Source organism: Pygocentrus nattereri, chromosome 6 (assembly GCF_015220715.1).
Source record: "Pygocentrus nattereri isolate fPygNat1 chromosome 6, fPygNat1.pri, whole genome shotgun sequence".
NCBI lineage: Eukaryota > Metazoa > Chordata > Actinopteri > Characiformes > Serrasalmidae > Pygocentrus > Pygocentrus nattereri.
In genome coordinates this window covers 36,718,377-36,735,433 of record NC_051216.1, presented here as the reverse complement: position 1 = coordinate 36,735,433, position 17,057 = coordinate 36,718,377, and the positions used below count along the sequence as shown (strand labels likewise).

At 41.7% G+C, this 17,057-nt stretch overlaps 1 protein-coding gene across 4 annotated transcripts in view; it reads right to left on the bottom strand.

Annotated features, from left to right (window-relative positions):
* The window catches only part of LOC108413855 (glycerol kinase-like), a 67,702-nt gene that overhangs the window by 31,067 nt on the left and 19,578 nt on the right, over positions 1-17,057 (bottom strand). For 3 of the 4 annotated variants that reach the window (XM_017686551.2, XM_017686548.2, XM_017686550.2), the window contains exons 5-14: positions 13,640-13,719; positions 13,404-13,541; positions 10,600-10,709; positions 3,097-3,163; positions 2,059-2,094; positions 1,839-1,906; positions 1,065-1,107; positions 916-996; positions 280-358; positions 29-125 (exon numbers count right to left, since the gene is read on the bottom strand). In XM_017686551.2, the coding sequence (XP_017542040.1) occupies positions 29-125; positions 280-358; positions 916-996; positions 1,065-1,107; positions 1,839-1,906; positions 2,059-2,094; positions 3,097-3,163; positions 10,600-10,709; positions 13,404-13,541; positions 13,640-13,719 (799 nt within the window). The remainder of the gene's footprint in view (positions 1-28; positions 126-279; positions 359-915; positions 997-1,064; positions 1,108-1,838; positions 1,907-2,058; positions 2,095-3,096; positions 3,164-10,599; positions 10,710-13,403; positions 13,542-13,639; positions 13,720-17,057) is intronic. The other variant, XM_017686549.2, reaches the window with a different exon arrangement.

The window sequence follows — 17,057 nt, the reverse complement described above, 5'->3', positions numbered from 1 at the left end:
CAATGTGTAAACTGGCGCAAGTTCTTACCCTCGAGCACTAGGTTCCCAATAGGGAGCATATAGCCCAGAAAATGCCGGAACAAAATAACAGCCATACGACGTCCCAGCTGTAGCAGCAAGCTTTTCTACAAAACAAAAACGAGGAAGAGAAATCACAGCCCGAGCATGTGTAAATACATTTGAAAGCCATAACCATATGGAACTTATGAAACTTCCTCACAATAATGAATAACGTGATAAAGCTGTGTAGAATATGAAGCTAAAAGTGCAAAGTATCACCTATATCTGAAGAGGATTTGATTATTCCCAGATTTTCCTTCAGCCACCTCACTACTGCTCCAGCAATGGCCACAGAGCCCTGAAACACAGGCCAATCACACATGGGCGAAATGTTCAGAGATCAGTACAGATAACAGTATGCCACAGAGCTTTGACAATCACCTGTCCCAATACATTACACAGAAAAGAATGCTCAGTAATTGGTTGGTTTGCATGTCAGTCAAATGGCCCCTTCCTGCCAAAGTAGGTTTTTCTTGGCTTTGCTGAGCAATGAAATGTGCCATATAATCAAAAGCCTGGCTTACAAGACAGAACATCATCTTAAGCACTACATAAACAAGTCTATAAGATTTAGGCATGCAGTTCGCACAGTGGTGGCCAGATTGACCTAAATTAAAATTAATTGATAAACTTTTTACTAAACTGTCACTTTAAGTTAGTCATAATGTGCTGTTCTGTTTTTGAGCAGAAAAGGCTGTATATTTCTCTCCATGTACCAATATTTCTGACTTAAAATAGAAATGAATATTCTCAACCTCTTAACATTCTGGAAGATCAGAAGCAATAGCACCAGTTTATGCAAAGTCACCCAGTTACAAACAGCAGCACACTTTTGGAGCTGTAAGTGATATCTACCTCAAGTGCATAGTAAACAGGCTGGTCCCTCCCCAATTTGTAGGCAACTGTTGTAAGGAGGCCATGGTCTGACATCACAGGCTGTGAAGTAGATTAAAACTGAGAAGTGAACAAGTACCTGTGAAAATAGTCCATTAAACAACACTTACCTTGACACCAGTGTTTTTGAGCATGAAGCAGCCAGTTCCGTAACTGTAATAGGACAGAGAGGTGAAACAGGACAGAACAAAAGTCCTTATTGTCTAAAACAGCTCAATATGTATAATAAAAATCAATAAAACAATACTTTATTGTCAGTCAAATCTGTAATATTGATAAGGGCAATCAGGCAGTTTGGACACATTAAACAACAAAATATACAACAACATACAAAATAAGGTATTCTAGACTACAATGTAAAAAAAATTCAGTGTGTTAAAAAGTTCACTGAACTTCTAAAAATAAGAAAGAGAACAACAACCTGTGTTTTATATTCTGTTGACTTATAATTTAAAGTTCTATGAACTTCTGTTTTTTAGTTTAATATTCCAAAATTCATTACATTAAAACTTAAAGGTAAACTAGAAAGGGAAAGCTTGAAAATGACTTAACCTGTCTTGAGAAAAAACAGGCTACTGATTGCTAGTAATCCAGGTGGTTACTAAAGTGTTGTTAGGCCATTGCTATGGTATCTTCAGTGGCTGCTAAGGTGTTGATAGTTTGGCCACCAGAGATGACCGTGATTGTTCAAAAAGTTCATGTCAGCAGCAAAATTTCACACAAAATTTGAACACAGGGAGACGAAAATAATTTCTCTAAAGAAAGCGTCAACCCCTAGTTCTGTTACATCAGCTATCATACTCCTGCACTGGCTAGCATCACATTAGGAGAGGGGGGACAGCATTTCTAAAATTCTTAGTCAACAGGTTAGGAAATAGGTTTACGTGTTTTTGGCTTGACCATCTTTGAAGCACATCTGACCCACGAGAGCAGCTGACTGGTCTCCCAAACACTAAGGAACACACACAGAAACACACCTAATACATTTACAGAACAAAGATGTGTGCTCTAACACATCTTTCTGCACTAAAAACTGAATCACAGTGTCTGCACTATCTGTTGTCCTTCAGCTACAAATAAAGTTGTTAATAAAACATATCTTACTCCAGAGATGGGCACTCCCACAAGGGAACCAGAGTTCTACAAAAGAGAACAAAGTATGAAACATTTCATATGACCACAATTTACTGTTGAACAGAATCCTTACACAGCTGTAAACAGTATGAAGACACTTTGAATCAAAACCTCTGGATAAGTTACACACAAGATGTTAGGTGAGATATTACTGAAGGTAAACAGAAAAAAAGCATTTGTGCGATGAGAATGTTATATAAAGAAACACATCAAATATCTTATACAGTTTGAGATGTTTTACAATTGTGTGATAATGCACAGAATGGCAAAAATGTTTAATTTGCTGTCCATGTCTATTGGCCCTGCTAGTAAACAATCACATGCATGTTTCCTCAAACAAAACATGAAGTTATTAATAAATCACTGTGAGTATAAATCTAATTACATTTTCAAACTAATAACAATTTGGTTTTCATTTGTGTTTTTGGTGACTGTGTTGTCTGGTGACTATATGGTAATAAAAAAAAAAAAAAAAACACCGTTCATCCCTTATTTTAAAAGCATATTGATTTCCCATGCATCAAACAGATTTATGCATATCATGTCTATGAAGTTACCGAAACAGTTCATCGAAATTCCTGGACTGTATTCCGGGAGCTTCTCAACAGAGCTGTTAATAAAAAGGTTAATACAGGTTTTGCACAATGAGCTGTATGGGTGACTTCATAGTCATCCAATTCAACGGCAAGTGACATTGTTCATTTAAATGAACTGAAGTAAATTATTTCAAAGCCCTTACTATTTGTGCCTTGTGTCATGATCATTTATTAATACAGTAACAAACCCACTTCACATTCACAGTACCTCTGTATGCTTTTAAACATACTTGTGTGAATCATTCACATTACAGTGAACTTTAATTTGCATGAAATCACGTATCAGAGTAACTGTTACATTGTGATGGTTTTACAATGTTGAGTACATTCAGTTGAAGCAGGACATTATGCTCAATGGTATGAGCGATGGTGGATATTTTGGGTGATTTAGGTCAACATACTCATTACATACCATGTAGCCATATATTTCTGAGGAGCTTCTAACTTCAGGGAGAATTTCAATAGGAACATCAAAGTATCTAAAATGACAAAGGTTACACAATTTCAGCAAATAAATTTCATCCATTAACATACATTACTGTAATGTCAGCTGTGTTTCTCACTCCATCAGAGCAAAAACAAAACTGTACAAATAACTACAGAATAAATGTGTATGCATATATTTTTTTGTTTTTCTACATTTTCAGTCCTCACTGTGGGAAACCAATACTTATACATACTGGAGTCTAGCAAAGGTCTTTGCAAAGTACTTTTAATTTTTTTATTGCACTCTATTCATTATCGACAACCATACATTTAAATCTCACACAACTGGCCAACAAATAAAGAATTTTAAGAAGGGCTTTCTACAGAAGTCCATAGGGGCATATAAGGTTTCCAGAATGTTTCCGTTTGATGATGCAGGTTGTAGGTCAGTTTTTCCAAGGAAGCAGCACAGCAGCTTGGGAAAGCCACTGCTCAACAGTTGGTGGTGGTACATTTTTTGCCAGAAATGAGAATATTAGAAACAAAAATTTGCCATCAGTTTAAAAAAAAAATTCTGCTGATGTCACAATGGGCCCCTCTCTCACACACATATACAAACTCATGCACAGAGCACAAAGTTTCACATGCTCCCAGTCTAATGCTCAGCAGTATCAGCACACATAATGATTTTTTTAAAGGTGGAACTGCTTTTAAGGTGGAATTGCACAACACTGTTTCGCATACACTATCTTAGGGCAGGCCCCCAAGCATGAATTCACTGTTGTTCTGGCCCACACTCATCCATTTGTCGTTTTTTTCATCCCTCCTTCCTCCCATATAATCCCATTAATTTTCGCCACCACTCAAACACTATTACGTCTTTGCCCAACAGCCAGCAAAATGCATGTACTCATTCAGGGCAGGTCCCCAAGTTCTAATCCACAGCCATCCTGATCCGAACTCCTCTATTTGTCTTTTTTTATCCCTTGTTCCTCCCATTGAGTCCTATTCATTTGTACCACCACTCAAACTGTATTACTTCTTTGCCTGACACCCACCGAAATGCAAGTACTCACTTAGGGCTCTGCTCCAAGCTCTAATCCACAGCCATACTGATCCATACTCATCTATGTGTCATTTGTTCATCCTTCATTCCTCCCATATAGTCCCATTCATTTTTACCGTCACTGCATGTACTCATTCAGGGCAGAACCCCAAGCTCTAATCCACCACCTTACTGACCCAAACTCCTCTATGTGTAGTTTTTTCATCCCTCATTCCTCCTACAGACTTCCACAGTAACTGCTGTGCAATCATTATTGTTCCTCAACCTATCTGAAGATTTTCAAAAAGCAACACATTTGTATTGACGGAAGCATATGTATCAGCTTTTTAACTAAATGAATAAAAGTAGGACCCAAATTGTATATTTTATGGACCGCAAACAAAAATGGCCATTCAAACTTATCAAAGGTTTTCTTTGGCAAGTGAGACAATAAAGGCAGGATCATATATTTTTCTAATAAGGTAATGTTCAACAGTCTAGGTACAGTATAAGATTAAGATTAAGAGACCCTTGATTATCAGAATTATATTGCATCTTTACAAATACATCAATATGATCTGGGTTAATGAGTTAAAAAATTTGCTCTAATCATCATGCCAGAGCTTTAGCAAAGATTTTACAATCTGCATTTAGTAAGCTAATTGGTTCATAGAAGGTGCAGTTTTCTGGATCTTTGTCTCTTTTAAGTATTAAGCATATTGAGTTAGTTTACTAGGTTTTGGGCATGGTAGCTTGGGTACTCAGATACAACTCAGAAACTTGCATCAATAAAGTTCGAAGTCCAGGCCTTGTTTTCTAAAATTTGGTAACTATCGGTTCCTGGTGTTTTCCATGAGGGCACTGGTTGGACGATATTGAAGATTTCTTCAGGGGTAAACTGGGCATTAAGACTACATTTGTCATTGTCTGAGACCGCCAGAAGTGATATGTTATCTAAATATGCAGTAATGTCAGACACTAAAATGTAATTTTGGGGTTTATATAAGGATCTGTGGTAATTTTTAAAGGGAGTATTGAGTACCTTTGGATTATATGTATGACAACCTGTCAGTGTCTTTACAGATTTTATTAATCGCTCTGAATGTTGTTTCTTAATCTGATACACCAGTAACCCACTAGGTTTATTACAACATTGGTAACACTTTTGCTTAGAAAAGAATAATATTTTGTTGATATATATTTTTATACTCTAGATTAAGTTTAGCTCTGATGCTATATAAACAGGCTCAGTTAGATTTGTTAGGATTTTATTTATACAGCTACTCAAGGCATGCTACTGCCTTTTCTAAATGCATCTGATTTTGTGTTTTCATTTTTTGATGTCATGACGTGTAACACATAATATGCCCATGGATTGTGGCCTTCAAAGCTTCTCATCACATAAATGGTGGGACAATACATTACTTATTATATTCCCAATATCCTTTAATCCAGTAACATACCAGGGAACGTTAAAGGGAAGAGCTAAATCTCCAAAGTCTGCTTTCTTTTTATATATTGAAGTGCCAAAATTAATATGCAAGCTAACTGGGGCATGAGCTGATAAGACAATTGAGCTAATCAAGATTGGACCATGTGAACAAAGCCACTTGGAATAAAATATAGTCCATTCTGTAATTAGATGCATGGGGGTTACAGTAAAAAATATTATTTTTAGTCATGGGGTTCAATTCTCACCAGATATCAACTATATCAGTATTCTTAGACACTTTTTTAAAACAGATGAGAATGTATTAGGTGAGGATCTATCCATTAGAACTATTGTGCAGTCACCTGGCAGGAGTCTCATCCCTTTACAATGTGGATTATAAAGCAGTACCATGTCCAACATAAACTTGTGGGAATCTTCACTGGGAGAATATACACTAAGTATGGAAATATGTTGACCCAGCAGTGTGCCTGAAATTAAAACAAATCTTCTCTTAGGGTCTTTAATTTGAGATTCACATGTAAACAATACTTACTAATTAAAAATGCTTTACCTTGTCTGTGTGGGACTAAAGAATTAAAATAAATGCTCTACATTCAGAAAGGTGTGTCACTTGAAGAACTGCAGTAGAGGTTTTCTTAATTAACTTTGGTTTTCAAAAAGGTAAAAAAAACTTCCGCTTAAACATGTGGCCCAAACAATTCATGTTCCGTGGATTACATTTATATAAACTATCCATATCCTGATGGAAAAATAATGTCTGTATTGGTTTTATGTATGGCCCATGTGAGAGACTGACCATTGACTGCCTTTTGTAATCCAACAAATATAGAACAAGCCAGTAAAACCCATATCCACCACATACCATGTCCCCAGTATTATAATAATAGACATTGTCATAATGGATTCCTCATCACAACTGAGCCAAGACAAATGTGATTTGCATCAACCTGTATCCATTCCATAAAACATGGTGGAAAAAAGACATCAAAACTTCAAGTTAATTTACAATTTAGTTTGGAAAATCTAGCAAAAGAGCCATTCAAATAGTCAATATATGATGTACAATTTAAACAGTATCTCGAAAAGAACCTTGAATCTACTAACTCTGATGGATTTGTGGCGTCAAGAGATTTAAAAAAATCCTGAGCTTCGGCAGGTGTCAAAAACTCTCAAGTATATTTAACTGTAGCCCGCAGAACCAGTGGGCGTAGCATTTCAAAGTCACATATTTTTTACTCCACTACATTCTCTGATATCTGTAGTTCCTTTTGTCTTATGTATGCATGTGCACATAATTATATGTACATGCTTAGGTCTCTTTGGCAGGTAAAGCAGGGTGGAGTTCATGCAAACACTGACTGACAATCAAACATAAAAGCATTAGGGAACTGACTGAACATATTGTTCCTGACATATTGGGTAAATACGTGAACACAATGTAGAAATATGTGCACATATGCAGTTATGTCTGGCATGTGTCTTTTTTTCTTAGTTTACAATTCAGAGTACATAAATAACACACCTAACACAAGACAGCAAGAGCACAGTAATACACACCAAAAGACAAGGCAGTATATGGGCAGGTCTAATGAAGGAGCATAACAGACTGAGGGCAGGTTATGAGTATGTTGAGGCAGACCATTTTACATAAGAACACTAATGCTGTACAATGGGGTGAGATTGTTAAGAACTTTATAGGTAAGCAGAAGAATTTTGAACTGTATGCGATATTTCACAAGAAGCCAATGGAGATGTTGGAGAACAGGGGTACTGTGGTGATGTGCACAAGTGTGGGTGAGGAGACGGCGATAGAGTTCTGAACCATTTGAAGTTTGTGAATGGAGGAAGAGCTGATTCCCGCTAGAAGAGAGTTACAATAGTCGAGACGGCTGGAGATGAAAGCATGGATAAGGATTTCTGCAGCTCACTGAGAGAGGGATGATGTGATTTTGGCAATATTGCGCAGATGGCAAAATTATTTAATTTAAACAATGCTCAATTGGTACTAAGGGGCCCAAATTGTGCCAAGAAAGGGGCACAGTTGTTTGTTTCCTAATCGTCTCTAACAGCAACCATCAAGCCAACTCCCGTTAGGAAGCAAAACCATCAGGTTTTATTCCTAATGGTTCTAATCATCTTCAGCATGGCTTTCATAAGTTTCAGCCATAGTCTGTTTATTTTTTTAATGTTTTATTGTTGTGATTTTATTTTGAAAGTTTCCATATTTAATTACCTTATTATCAGTATGTTATTGTGTATCTTTATTGTGTTATAGGGCTGTGTTTTGTCATCATTTCTGTCACATAATCTTTAGCCTATATAGGTGCTTTTCTAGACCTTGATGAGGTTCTAACTTGTGTATTTTGTGAGGGCTTTGCAGTGTCAAAGTCCATCAATGACAAATCTGCTGTAAGAGCCCAGGTGCTAGGTGAGATGCATTCCAGCACCATCCATCTGACAGTTTGTAGGAGTAAGACCCCCTCTTCTCCATAACTTTGAGGGTTCCCCCAATCTTAGCCGTTTATTCAAAACATAAAGCATGGTGGTGGTGCGTGTGGGCACTGACGTCATCACGTCATACATGTCTAATTGGATGTTGATCAACATGGCTTTGCCCTTATAACAAATATGCTTAACACCTAGCTACCAGTACAACTATGTCATTTTTTTGTTCGGACAATGCCTTGATGGATATCATGCCAGAGAAATAAGCTTGGACTGAAGGAAAGTTCATTTTGCAGCCTGAAATACGGTTGTAGTGCCAGATCCAGGGCTTTCGCAGACTTAGGCCATCGATATGTGAGTAATTTGTGGAGTTTTGTTTGTAATGGACATGAGGCACACCCAGCTTTGAACTCATCACTTGTAATTACAGTAAGTATGTAAGCAAGTGCCACCACCTCAATATAATTTTCCAGACATGGCTCTTCACTATGCAGTGGCACGTGGGATAAACAGTCAGCCATGCAGTTTTCCCATCCTGACTTGAATGATCACTTCTGTAGGTGCTGGAGCTTGTAACACTGCAGCCACATGTGAAGCACCAGGCTGCAGTCCTTTTGCTGAAACAGTATACCCAAGGAAAGACAGTTCAGGTTGCCTGATTCGACACTTGTTAAGGTTCAACCTGAGTCCTGCCTATGCACTGCAGAACAGACACAGATTTTTGTCATGTTCCTCAACTGTTGTCCCTGAGAGGATTATATCATCCAGGTAGCACTGGAGTCCTGGCTGACCCTTCAGAATGATGGACATCATACACTAGAAACAGCTGAAGTTAATCCATGAGGAGCACGCTTAAAATGAAAAAGACCCTGTGTAATGAAAGCAGTGATATTACAGCTGTCCTTATGCAGCATGACTTGGTGGTAAGCACTCTGAATGTCTAATGTAGAGAAAAGTATTGCTCAACAAACATTTCCTTCATATGTGGCAAAGGAAAACTGTCCACTACTAATCCCTTATTCTCTTAAATCAACATACAGTCTGACTCCCCCATCTTTCTTTCTGGTGTACACTATTTGGTGGTCATATTAGGTGGACATCTGACCGGATTCTCACTTGATGAGAGAAGCCCTTTGCATAGCCAAGAGCAGTGTCCTGTCTAGCTGCCAATGTGGAGACTAAATAGTTCTGTGGAGCTGGAGTGAAAATGTGATTAAGTATCTGTAACTGTAACATTGCAAGTCCTGTGTCTAGTATTAGCTCAAGATGAATTTGCACTGTACACATGATTTTGCCTGCATCATGTGCCTCACGCTCAATGTTCAAGGCAGTCATTTCAGGAGAAGTAACCTCAGAAACTTTCTTGGTTCCCTGACACACTTTGGCAAAATTTACCTTTCTTATTGCAACTCCAGCACAGTGTGACCCTTGCAGGACATCCACGAGCATTAGCAGCATGTTGTACCAAACCATATCTGTAGCAAGAAATTCCTTGCACATTGTTTAATATGCCACGAGCCCGCTGCATTGGCTTGCCTTTGCTGTGACCTCGATGCAGGTTGCTACCCTGCTGTACAGCATGAACTGCTCCATCTGCAGTTCCTGTCATCACCTTATTCACAGCAGTTTCAATATTCAATATCAATTTGGTTTCAATATTGTCATGGCTTTTGGGGCAGTTGTGGGCTGGAGGTTAGGGATCTGGTCCGTTGCCGGTTTGATCCCCAGGGCCGACAGTCTATGACTGAGGTGACCTTGAGCAAGACACCTAACCCCAAACTGCTCCCCGGGTGCCGTGGATAGGGCTGCCCACCGCTCCGGGCAAGTGTGCTCACTGCCCACTAGTGTGTGTGTTCACTAGTGTGTATGTGGTGTTTCACTTCACGGATGGGCTAAATGCGGAGGTGGAATTTCCCCGGACATGTTGTTTTGCAGCTGAAAAAAAACGTGTATTTCCATTTTTGTTTTTTCCTTTTTTACATTTTTGGAAACACCTCTTGCCCTTTAAATTGTGTACAAATTCCATGATGAATGGACCAGAAGAGATTAGTCATATTACAGAGTTATTAAGCCAGAATGTTTTTTCCTCTCCTTTAAAGTTAGCACTTTGGACATACAAGGTTTTGTTACAAAAGCAGTGATATAATACATTATTACTTAAAGATACAAATATTGTCACTGTCAGAATAAAGACTAAAACATATCTTAACATGGTAACTTTACAGGAGAAAGAAAAAGCCTGCTTCAGTTTCAAAGTTAATGTAAAAATATATTACTCCAAATAATTTTAAAACATTTCTGCTGGTCTATTCATCATGAAATACTCTCACAGTGTAAACAGTAGCTAGCATTTTCAAACAGTATTACAAAATGAAAACTGATGAAAACAAATTGTTCCAACAGCAACAATAACAATAAACATAATACTTATGACACACGTGTATAACTCTCCATGTCCTGACAAAGTATACAAACGAGTGTGTGTGTGTGTGTGTGTGTGTGTGTGTGTGTTGGGGGGGGGGGGGGGGGGGGGGTTCTGAACTCACTTGCACAGCTCAGGATCCCACTGCATGGTGTGTATGTTGAAAAGCATGGTGCGGCTGGCGTTGGTGACGTCTGTACAGTGAACTCCACCGTTCTTTCCCCCAGTCAAACACTGAGACAAAAACACATCAATAAAGTAACACACTTGCAGATAACAGCCTGTTGTAAGCAACGACTCTGACAGCTGTAGGAGACGCTCAAGCCATTTAAACGTTTTTACCTCTTAATTTGCCACAAACAGAAAATGGATACTTTTATATTTGACCTACAGACTCTGAAGATGAGACTACATTAAATTCTGAAACTGTCAGATGATCTATGTAAGGAGCTGAAGAATGAACTGCTGGCTGTACAGCGAGTGAGTACAACAAGCTGCTTATTAAGGAACTATAATTTGGTGGAAGGAACTGCTTACATTAAAACATATTAAATGTCACATTTACAGCCCAGTTTACTTATTTCTTACTTTATTTATTTAACAGTTATATAAAAGCAATAGAACACTCGAGGTCATGTGTTATCGCAAATAACTGTCACGATTGGCCCCTCCCAGTCCTGTCCGTTCGTGTTTTGGTTTACCATGTGAGTTTTTGTTTTGGTTTTGTAACTCCGCCCCTGATTGTTTTCACCTGTCTCTTGTGCCCGTGTATTTAAGCCTTGTGTTTGCCCTTTGTTTTCGCTGGTCGTTGTGTGCTCCTCGTGTTGGTGTTGTTTGCCATATCCAGCTGTATGTCATGTTGGAAACCCACTCGCTTTGTATTGGCTCTATGACCTTGGACTGTTTTGACCACGACCCTGGATTTTCCCTCAATAAAAGTCGCTTACCTCCGCACATGCGTCCGCTACATCGCTCCCCGTTACAGAACGACCTATGGACGCAGCAGGTAAGCGACACACTGGTTTGTGGCAGTTCCTGGGACGAAACTCCGGCTGTTTCTACGCAGCCCGAGTTACCCGCGTCCCAACGCCGCCCCCCAAAGTGAGAGCAAATTCCCCTGGCGCTGAGGGAACAAGAGCGTCTCGTCGGTCCCGCAAGAAGGCGAAGGACCTTCCCGTCTTATGTCCAGACGACGAGAGCTCAGATAAGCGCCTTGGGTCCACCCGGCTTGAACAAGGCTGCAGGGAGGAGCGACCTGCAGCGCAAGTCGAGGTGAGACGGACGGAGAACACAGATAACCCGTACGATGGTACTCGGCTTGTTCTCAAGCGCCACTGCGAGCTGCCTATAGCTCGAGTGAGCTTTGGGAACAGCCGAGTGGGTCCCGTGTCTGTGTGTTCCTCCAGGTTGGAGCAGAGGTCCCCAGCCCGAAAGCCAGATCCCGTGGCCGCACCCCGCGGCACTCGAGATCCCGTCGCCGCACCCCGCGGCACTCCAGATCCCGTCGCTGCACCCCGCGGCACTCCAGATCCCGTCGCCCTCGCCTGTGTCTGTTCCCCATGGGACTCCTGTTCCTCCTGTCTCTGTTCCCTGTGGGTCTCTTGTGCCTCCTGTTTCTGTTCCTGTGTTTTTGGCTTTCTGCTGTACCTGGTGTTGTCTTGTTTCCTGCTGTTGTGTCTGTCCTGTCCACGTGTTTGTGTTTTGGTTTACCATGTGAGTTTTTGTTTTGGTTTTGTAACTCCGTCCCTGATTGTTTTCACCTGTTGCCCCTGTGTATTTAAGCCCTGTGTTTGCCCTTTGTTTTCGCTGGTCGTTGTGTGCTCATCGTGTTGGTGTTTGCCGTATCCAGCTGTTTGTCATGTCTGAAACCCGATCACTTCATATTGGCTCTGACCTCGGACTGTTTTGACCACGACCCTGGACTTGCCCTCAATAAAAGTTGCTTACCTCCGCACATGCGTCCGCTACATCGCTCCCTGTTACAATAATATCATGGCTGTGATGCCTGCGACCAAATTACAGCTGTGATGTTATTTCACGATAATACACTGTCTCTTGTGTTCTATTGCTTTATTAGCTAGCACTGTACTACTGCCTGTACCAAGTGACACTGTGATATTAATGATTCATTTTAATAGACTGTTTCTGTCCACTTAAAGGCCAAAATGCCTTTTAAGCTCACAGCGGCTCCCTTTTTCTTTGCAGCATACACATGCCTCACGACTATGGAATTGACAGAACGTAAACTAGATGGAGGCATCATGTACATGTCTCTTGGATGCAATAGAACTTGATTTTTCTAATGATATAATTTTTTTTTTAATTATATATTGCTTTAAATACAAACACATCAAAGAGTGAAACAACTCTTGTGAAGGTCTGGAAACAAACTGCACTTAAAGCATTTTCCATGTAACAACATGAATGTATTGGTATGATCTTCACAGGTGCTTTTTATAGGAGCCTATAGGGAGTGCTACAAGACTTGTTCTTTTAGTCTGCTGCAGGATTAGGCAGTTTCAGAATGAAGATTGATTAAGTGAAAAGCAAGATTTTATTAGCTTGTGCTAGTAAATGCCAAACACTGTGATTTTATTGAGCCTGTGTATACGTGTTTAACTTATTTGACAATTAGCGACAAGTTTTCCACTGAAATGTCAAGAATTTGTGTTTCACCAAATCTCTCTATGACAAAAAAAAAAAATTTTAAATACAAGTTTAGCACATTAACAGGCAAACAGTATTACAATAGTGACTCTGACTAGCTTAAAGTGTTGGAAATGTGTTAGTGTACTTCGTGTGTTTTATTTAGCCCACAAAGTGAGACCTTCAGGTAAAAATAAGAGGCTGATAGAAATTGGCCAAAAGAATTTGCATCCCTCTAATAGAGACCACATAGTGGCTAAAGTGTGTATGTTCATGCTCTACCCAGATGAGCCAGGAGTCCACTGTACCAAAAACAGCACGGTTAGTTTGCACAGCCTCCGCCACGCTCTCTATGTTATCCATCAACCAACGCAGCTTCAGCGCACTGAAATACGTGCTGATGGGTAGACCTGTTTTGTCCTGAAAGAGACACTAAAATAAGTAACTTCAGAGTTAGGAATAACTCATGGGTTCCAAAATGCATTTTAGACTGATGTGTGCATACATCTTTATATCACCTTTAGATGGTTTTTGTTCTTGCCAGGAGTTTTCTTGATCAGCTTCTCCACTGTAGACTGTGTCCGCAGATCCAACCACACTACAGACATCAACAACCCACAATTATCCAGCTTCTGATCCAAAAGCAAATTTATAATCCACTGACCAAGCAAAAACAGTCATCGAGTATTATTTTAAAGGGACATTTCAGTGAAAAATCTCTTCAGTGAACAATCTACAAATGGATTTACCCACTCCTCTTAGAGTTAACAGCGCATTAGATACCATAATATTTCTGTGCAATTCAAAAACCTTTAATTTATTTAATTTAGACTTAAAACAGCCACTGAAGCCATTTTAACAATTATAGCTTAAAACAACAGCTTCACAATCATTTTGATGGTACACTGACTGATAGAGAATGGCGTCTCTGTCCTTGCCACTCCAGCCTGAAATGCAGGCTATGGTGCTATGTAACTTCGGACATCATGGCAGAGGCTGTGAAGAGACTGAGGAAGATGTTTTTAAGGGAGAAAAAGAGAGAGTGACTGAGCAAGACAGTAAATCTCGGTCTGACTGTTAATCATTGATGCAAGCTAAAAGAGATAAAAGAATGCAAGACAGTCTCACGGTTAACAGTGAAAATAATGAAAATCCAACAGCAGAGTCTATCCCTACCAATAATATTTTATGATAGATTGAGATGTATGCTTTGTGCAATGTGGCGGCCGTGGCGGCCGAAGGCGGGGGCCTTGGTGTTCCGATCCTCAGCTACTGAAACTGGCTCTCGGAACATGGAACGTGACCTTTCTTGCAGGGAAAGAGCCCGAGCTAGTGTATGAGGCTGAGAGATACCAACTAGATATAGTTGGGCTCACCTCAACACATGGCAAGGTCTCTGGAACAGACTCTCTCAAGAGGGGTTGGACTTTATTCCACTCTGGAGTTGTCCAGGGTGAGAGGCTTCGGGCAGGGGTGGGCTTACTCATAGCTCCCCGGCTCAGTGCCTGTATGTTGGGGTTTTCTCTGGTGGATGAGAGGGTTATTTCCCTGCGCCTTTGGGTCGGGGAACGGACTCTGACTGTTGTCTGTGCTTATGCACCGAACGGCAGTTCGGAGTACCCAGCCTTCTTGGAGACCCTGGAGGGGGTACTGGAAAGTGCCCCATGTGGGGACTCGATTGTCTTGCTGGGTGACTTCAACGCTCATGTGGGCAGTGACAGTGAGACCTGGAAGGGCATGATTGGGAAGAACGGCCTCCCCAATCTGAACCCGAGTGGTGTTTTGTCATTGGAGTTCTGTGCTCGCCACAGTCTGTCCATAACAAACACCATGTTCGAACACAAAGGTGTGAATAAGTGCAAATAGCATCAGGACACCTTAGGCCGCAGTTCGTTGTAGTTGTGTCATCGGATTTGCGACCATGTGTTTTGGACACCCGAGTGAAGTTAGGAGCGGAGCTGTCACCCAATCACCACCTAGTGATGAGTTGGATCAGATGGCGGGTGAAAATACCGGACAGACCTGGCATACCCAAACGAGTTGTGAGGGTTTGTTGGGAACATCTGGCAGAGGAACCTACCAGAAAGATCTTCAACTCCCACATCCGAAAAAGCTTCGACCGCATACCGAGGGAGGCCGGTGACATTGAGTCTGAGTGGCCCATGATCCATGCCTCCATTGTTGGCAGTGGATCGGAGCTGTGGCTGCAAGGTTGTAGGTGCCTGTCGTGGCTGCAAACCCTGAAGCTGTTGGTGGTCACCTCGGGTAAAGCAAGCCATCAAGGGCCTGGTTGGCTTGTGGGACTCTGGAGGCAAAAGATGGGTACCGAAGGGCCAAGCGGGCTGCAGCTTCGGCGGTTGCTGAGGCAAAAACTCGGGTGTGGGAGGAATTTGGTGAGGCCATGGAGAAAGACTATCGACAGGCACAGAGAAGGTTCTGGCAAACCGTCAGGTGCCTCAGGAGAGGAAAGCGGTTCCTGACCAACACTATACAGTGGGGCTGGGGGGCTGTTGACTATGACTGGGGACGTCATTGGACGGTGGAAGGAATACTTCAAGGATCTTCTCAATCCCACGAATGATCCTTCCCCAGAGGAGGCAGACCTTGGAGATCTGAGCGAGGGTCCGTCCATCACTCAGGCTGAGGTAGCCAGGGTGGTTAGAAAACTGCCCGAAATTCCTGAGGGCTCTGGATGTTGTAGGGCTGTCTTGGCTGAGGAGGTGGCGGGGGAGAGGGAGGCCTGGGCCTCTTTGCTTAGGCTGCTGCCCCTGTGACCTGGACCCGGATAAGCGGTTGAGGATGGATGGAGATGTATGCTGTAACATTATGTGTGTCACCAGGGTCTCACAGAGTTTTGTAGTTTTTTTCAGATGCCAAAAGCCATTCTGTATCCTTCAGTTTGTCAACAAATGCACATGTACAGTCCTGTACTGTAATGTAAATTAAGATGGCGGCGCGTGCACAACGCGAGGCCCAGCGTCTCTCCGGATTTCGCTTTCTAGTAGTAGAGACAAATATGTCTACTGGTTTCAACTTTTTTTTACCACAAACTGCCTAGCACACATATCGTACAGCCAACAGGCCTTGTTGGACATTGGTTTCACCTGCAACAACGGAGTTTTGAACCATCTAGAACTCCCTGGGGAAATCTAAGCAGTACTGTGGGCAACGCAGCCTGCTCCCCCAACTGAGCACAGCCGGCGCTGGCACGCAGAACGTAAACAAAAGCGGGGGAAGCGAGGGGGGGCTACGTGCTAAGCTAAGGCTAAGTCCCCACCGATCGGTGGTTCCCAGCTTATTTCTTGCCAATGTCCGGGCTCTAGCGGGCAAAATGGACGAGCTGCGACTATAGACCACTACACAGAGATGGATCAGGGAGTGTAACATCATGATTGTGACGGAATCGTGGCTGAACGGCGACATTCCCAACACCGCGGTGGAGCTGGACGGGCGCAGCATGTTCAGAGCGGACAGAGTGGCTGAGGACTCTGGTAAGAGCAGAGGGGGGGTCTGTGCATCTATGTAAACAAACTGTGGTGCACAGACTCCACGGTAACTGAACGTCGGTGCTCTTCTAACTTAGAATACCTGATGATAAAGTGTCGCCCCTTTTATATAGCTAGAGAGCATTCAGCCGTTATCATTACTGCTGCTTACATCCCTCCTGATGCTAATGCTAAGCTAGCTATGGAGGAGCTGAGTTTGGCAATCAGCAAACAACAAACTGCGCATCCAGACGGACTTTTTATTGTTGCGGGGGACTTCAATCATTCCAACCTGAGATCTGTACTGCCAAAATTTCACCAGAATGTCTCCTGCCCAACAAGAGGAGACAAAACCCTGGATCATGTCTACACAAATATCACAAGGCTGTACCCCTCCCCCACCTGGGGCAGTCTGATCACCTCTCATTGTTCCTGCTCCCGAAGTATGTGC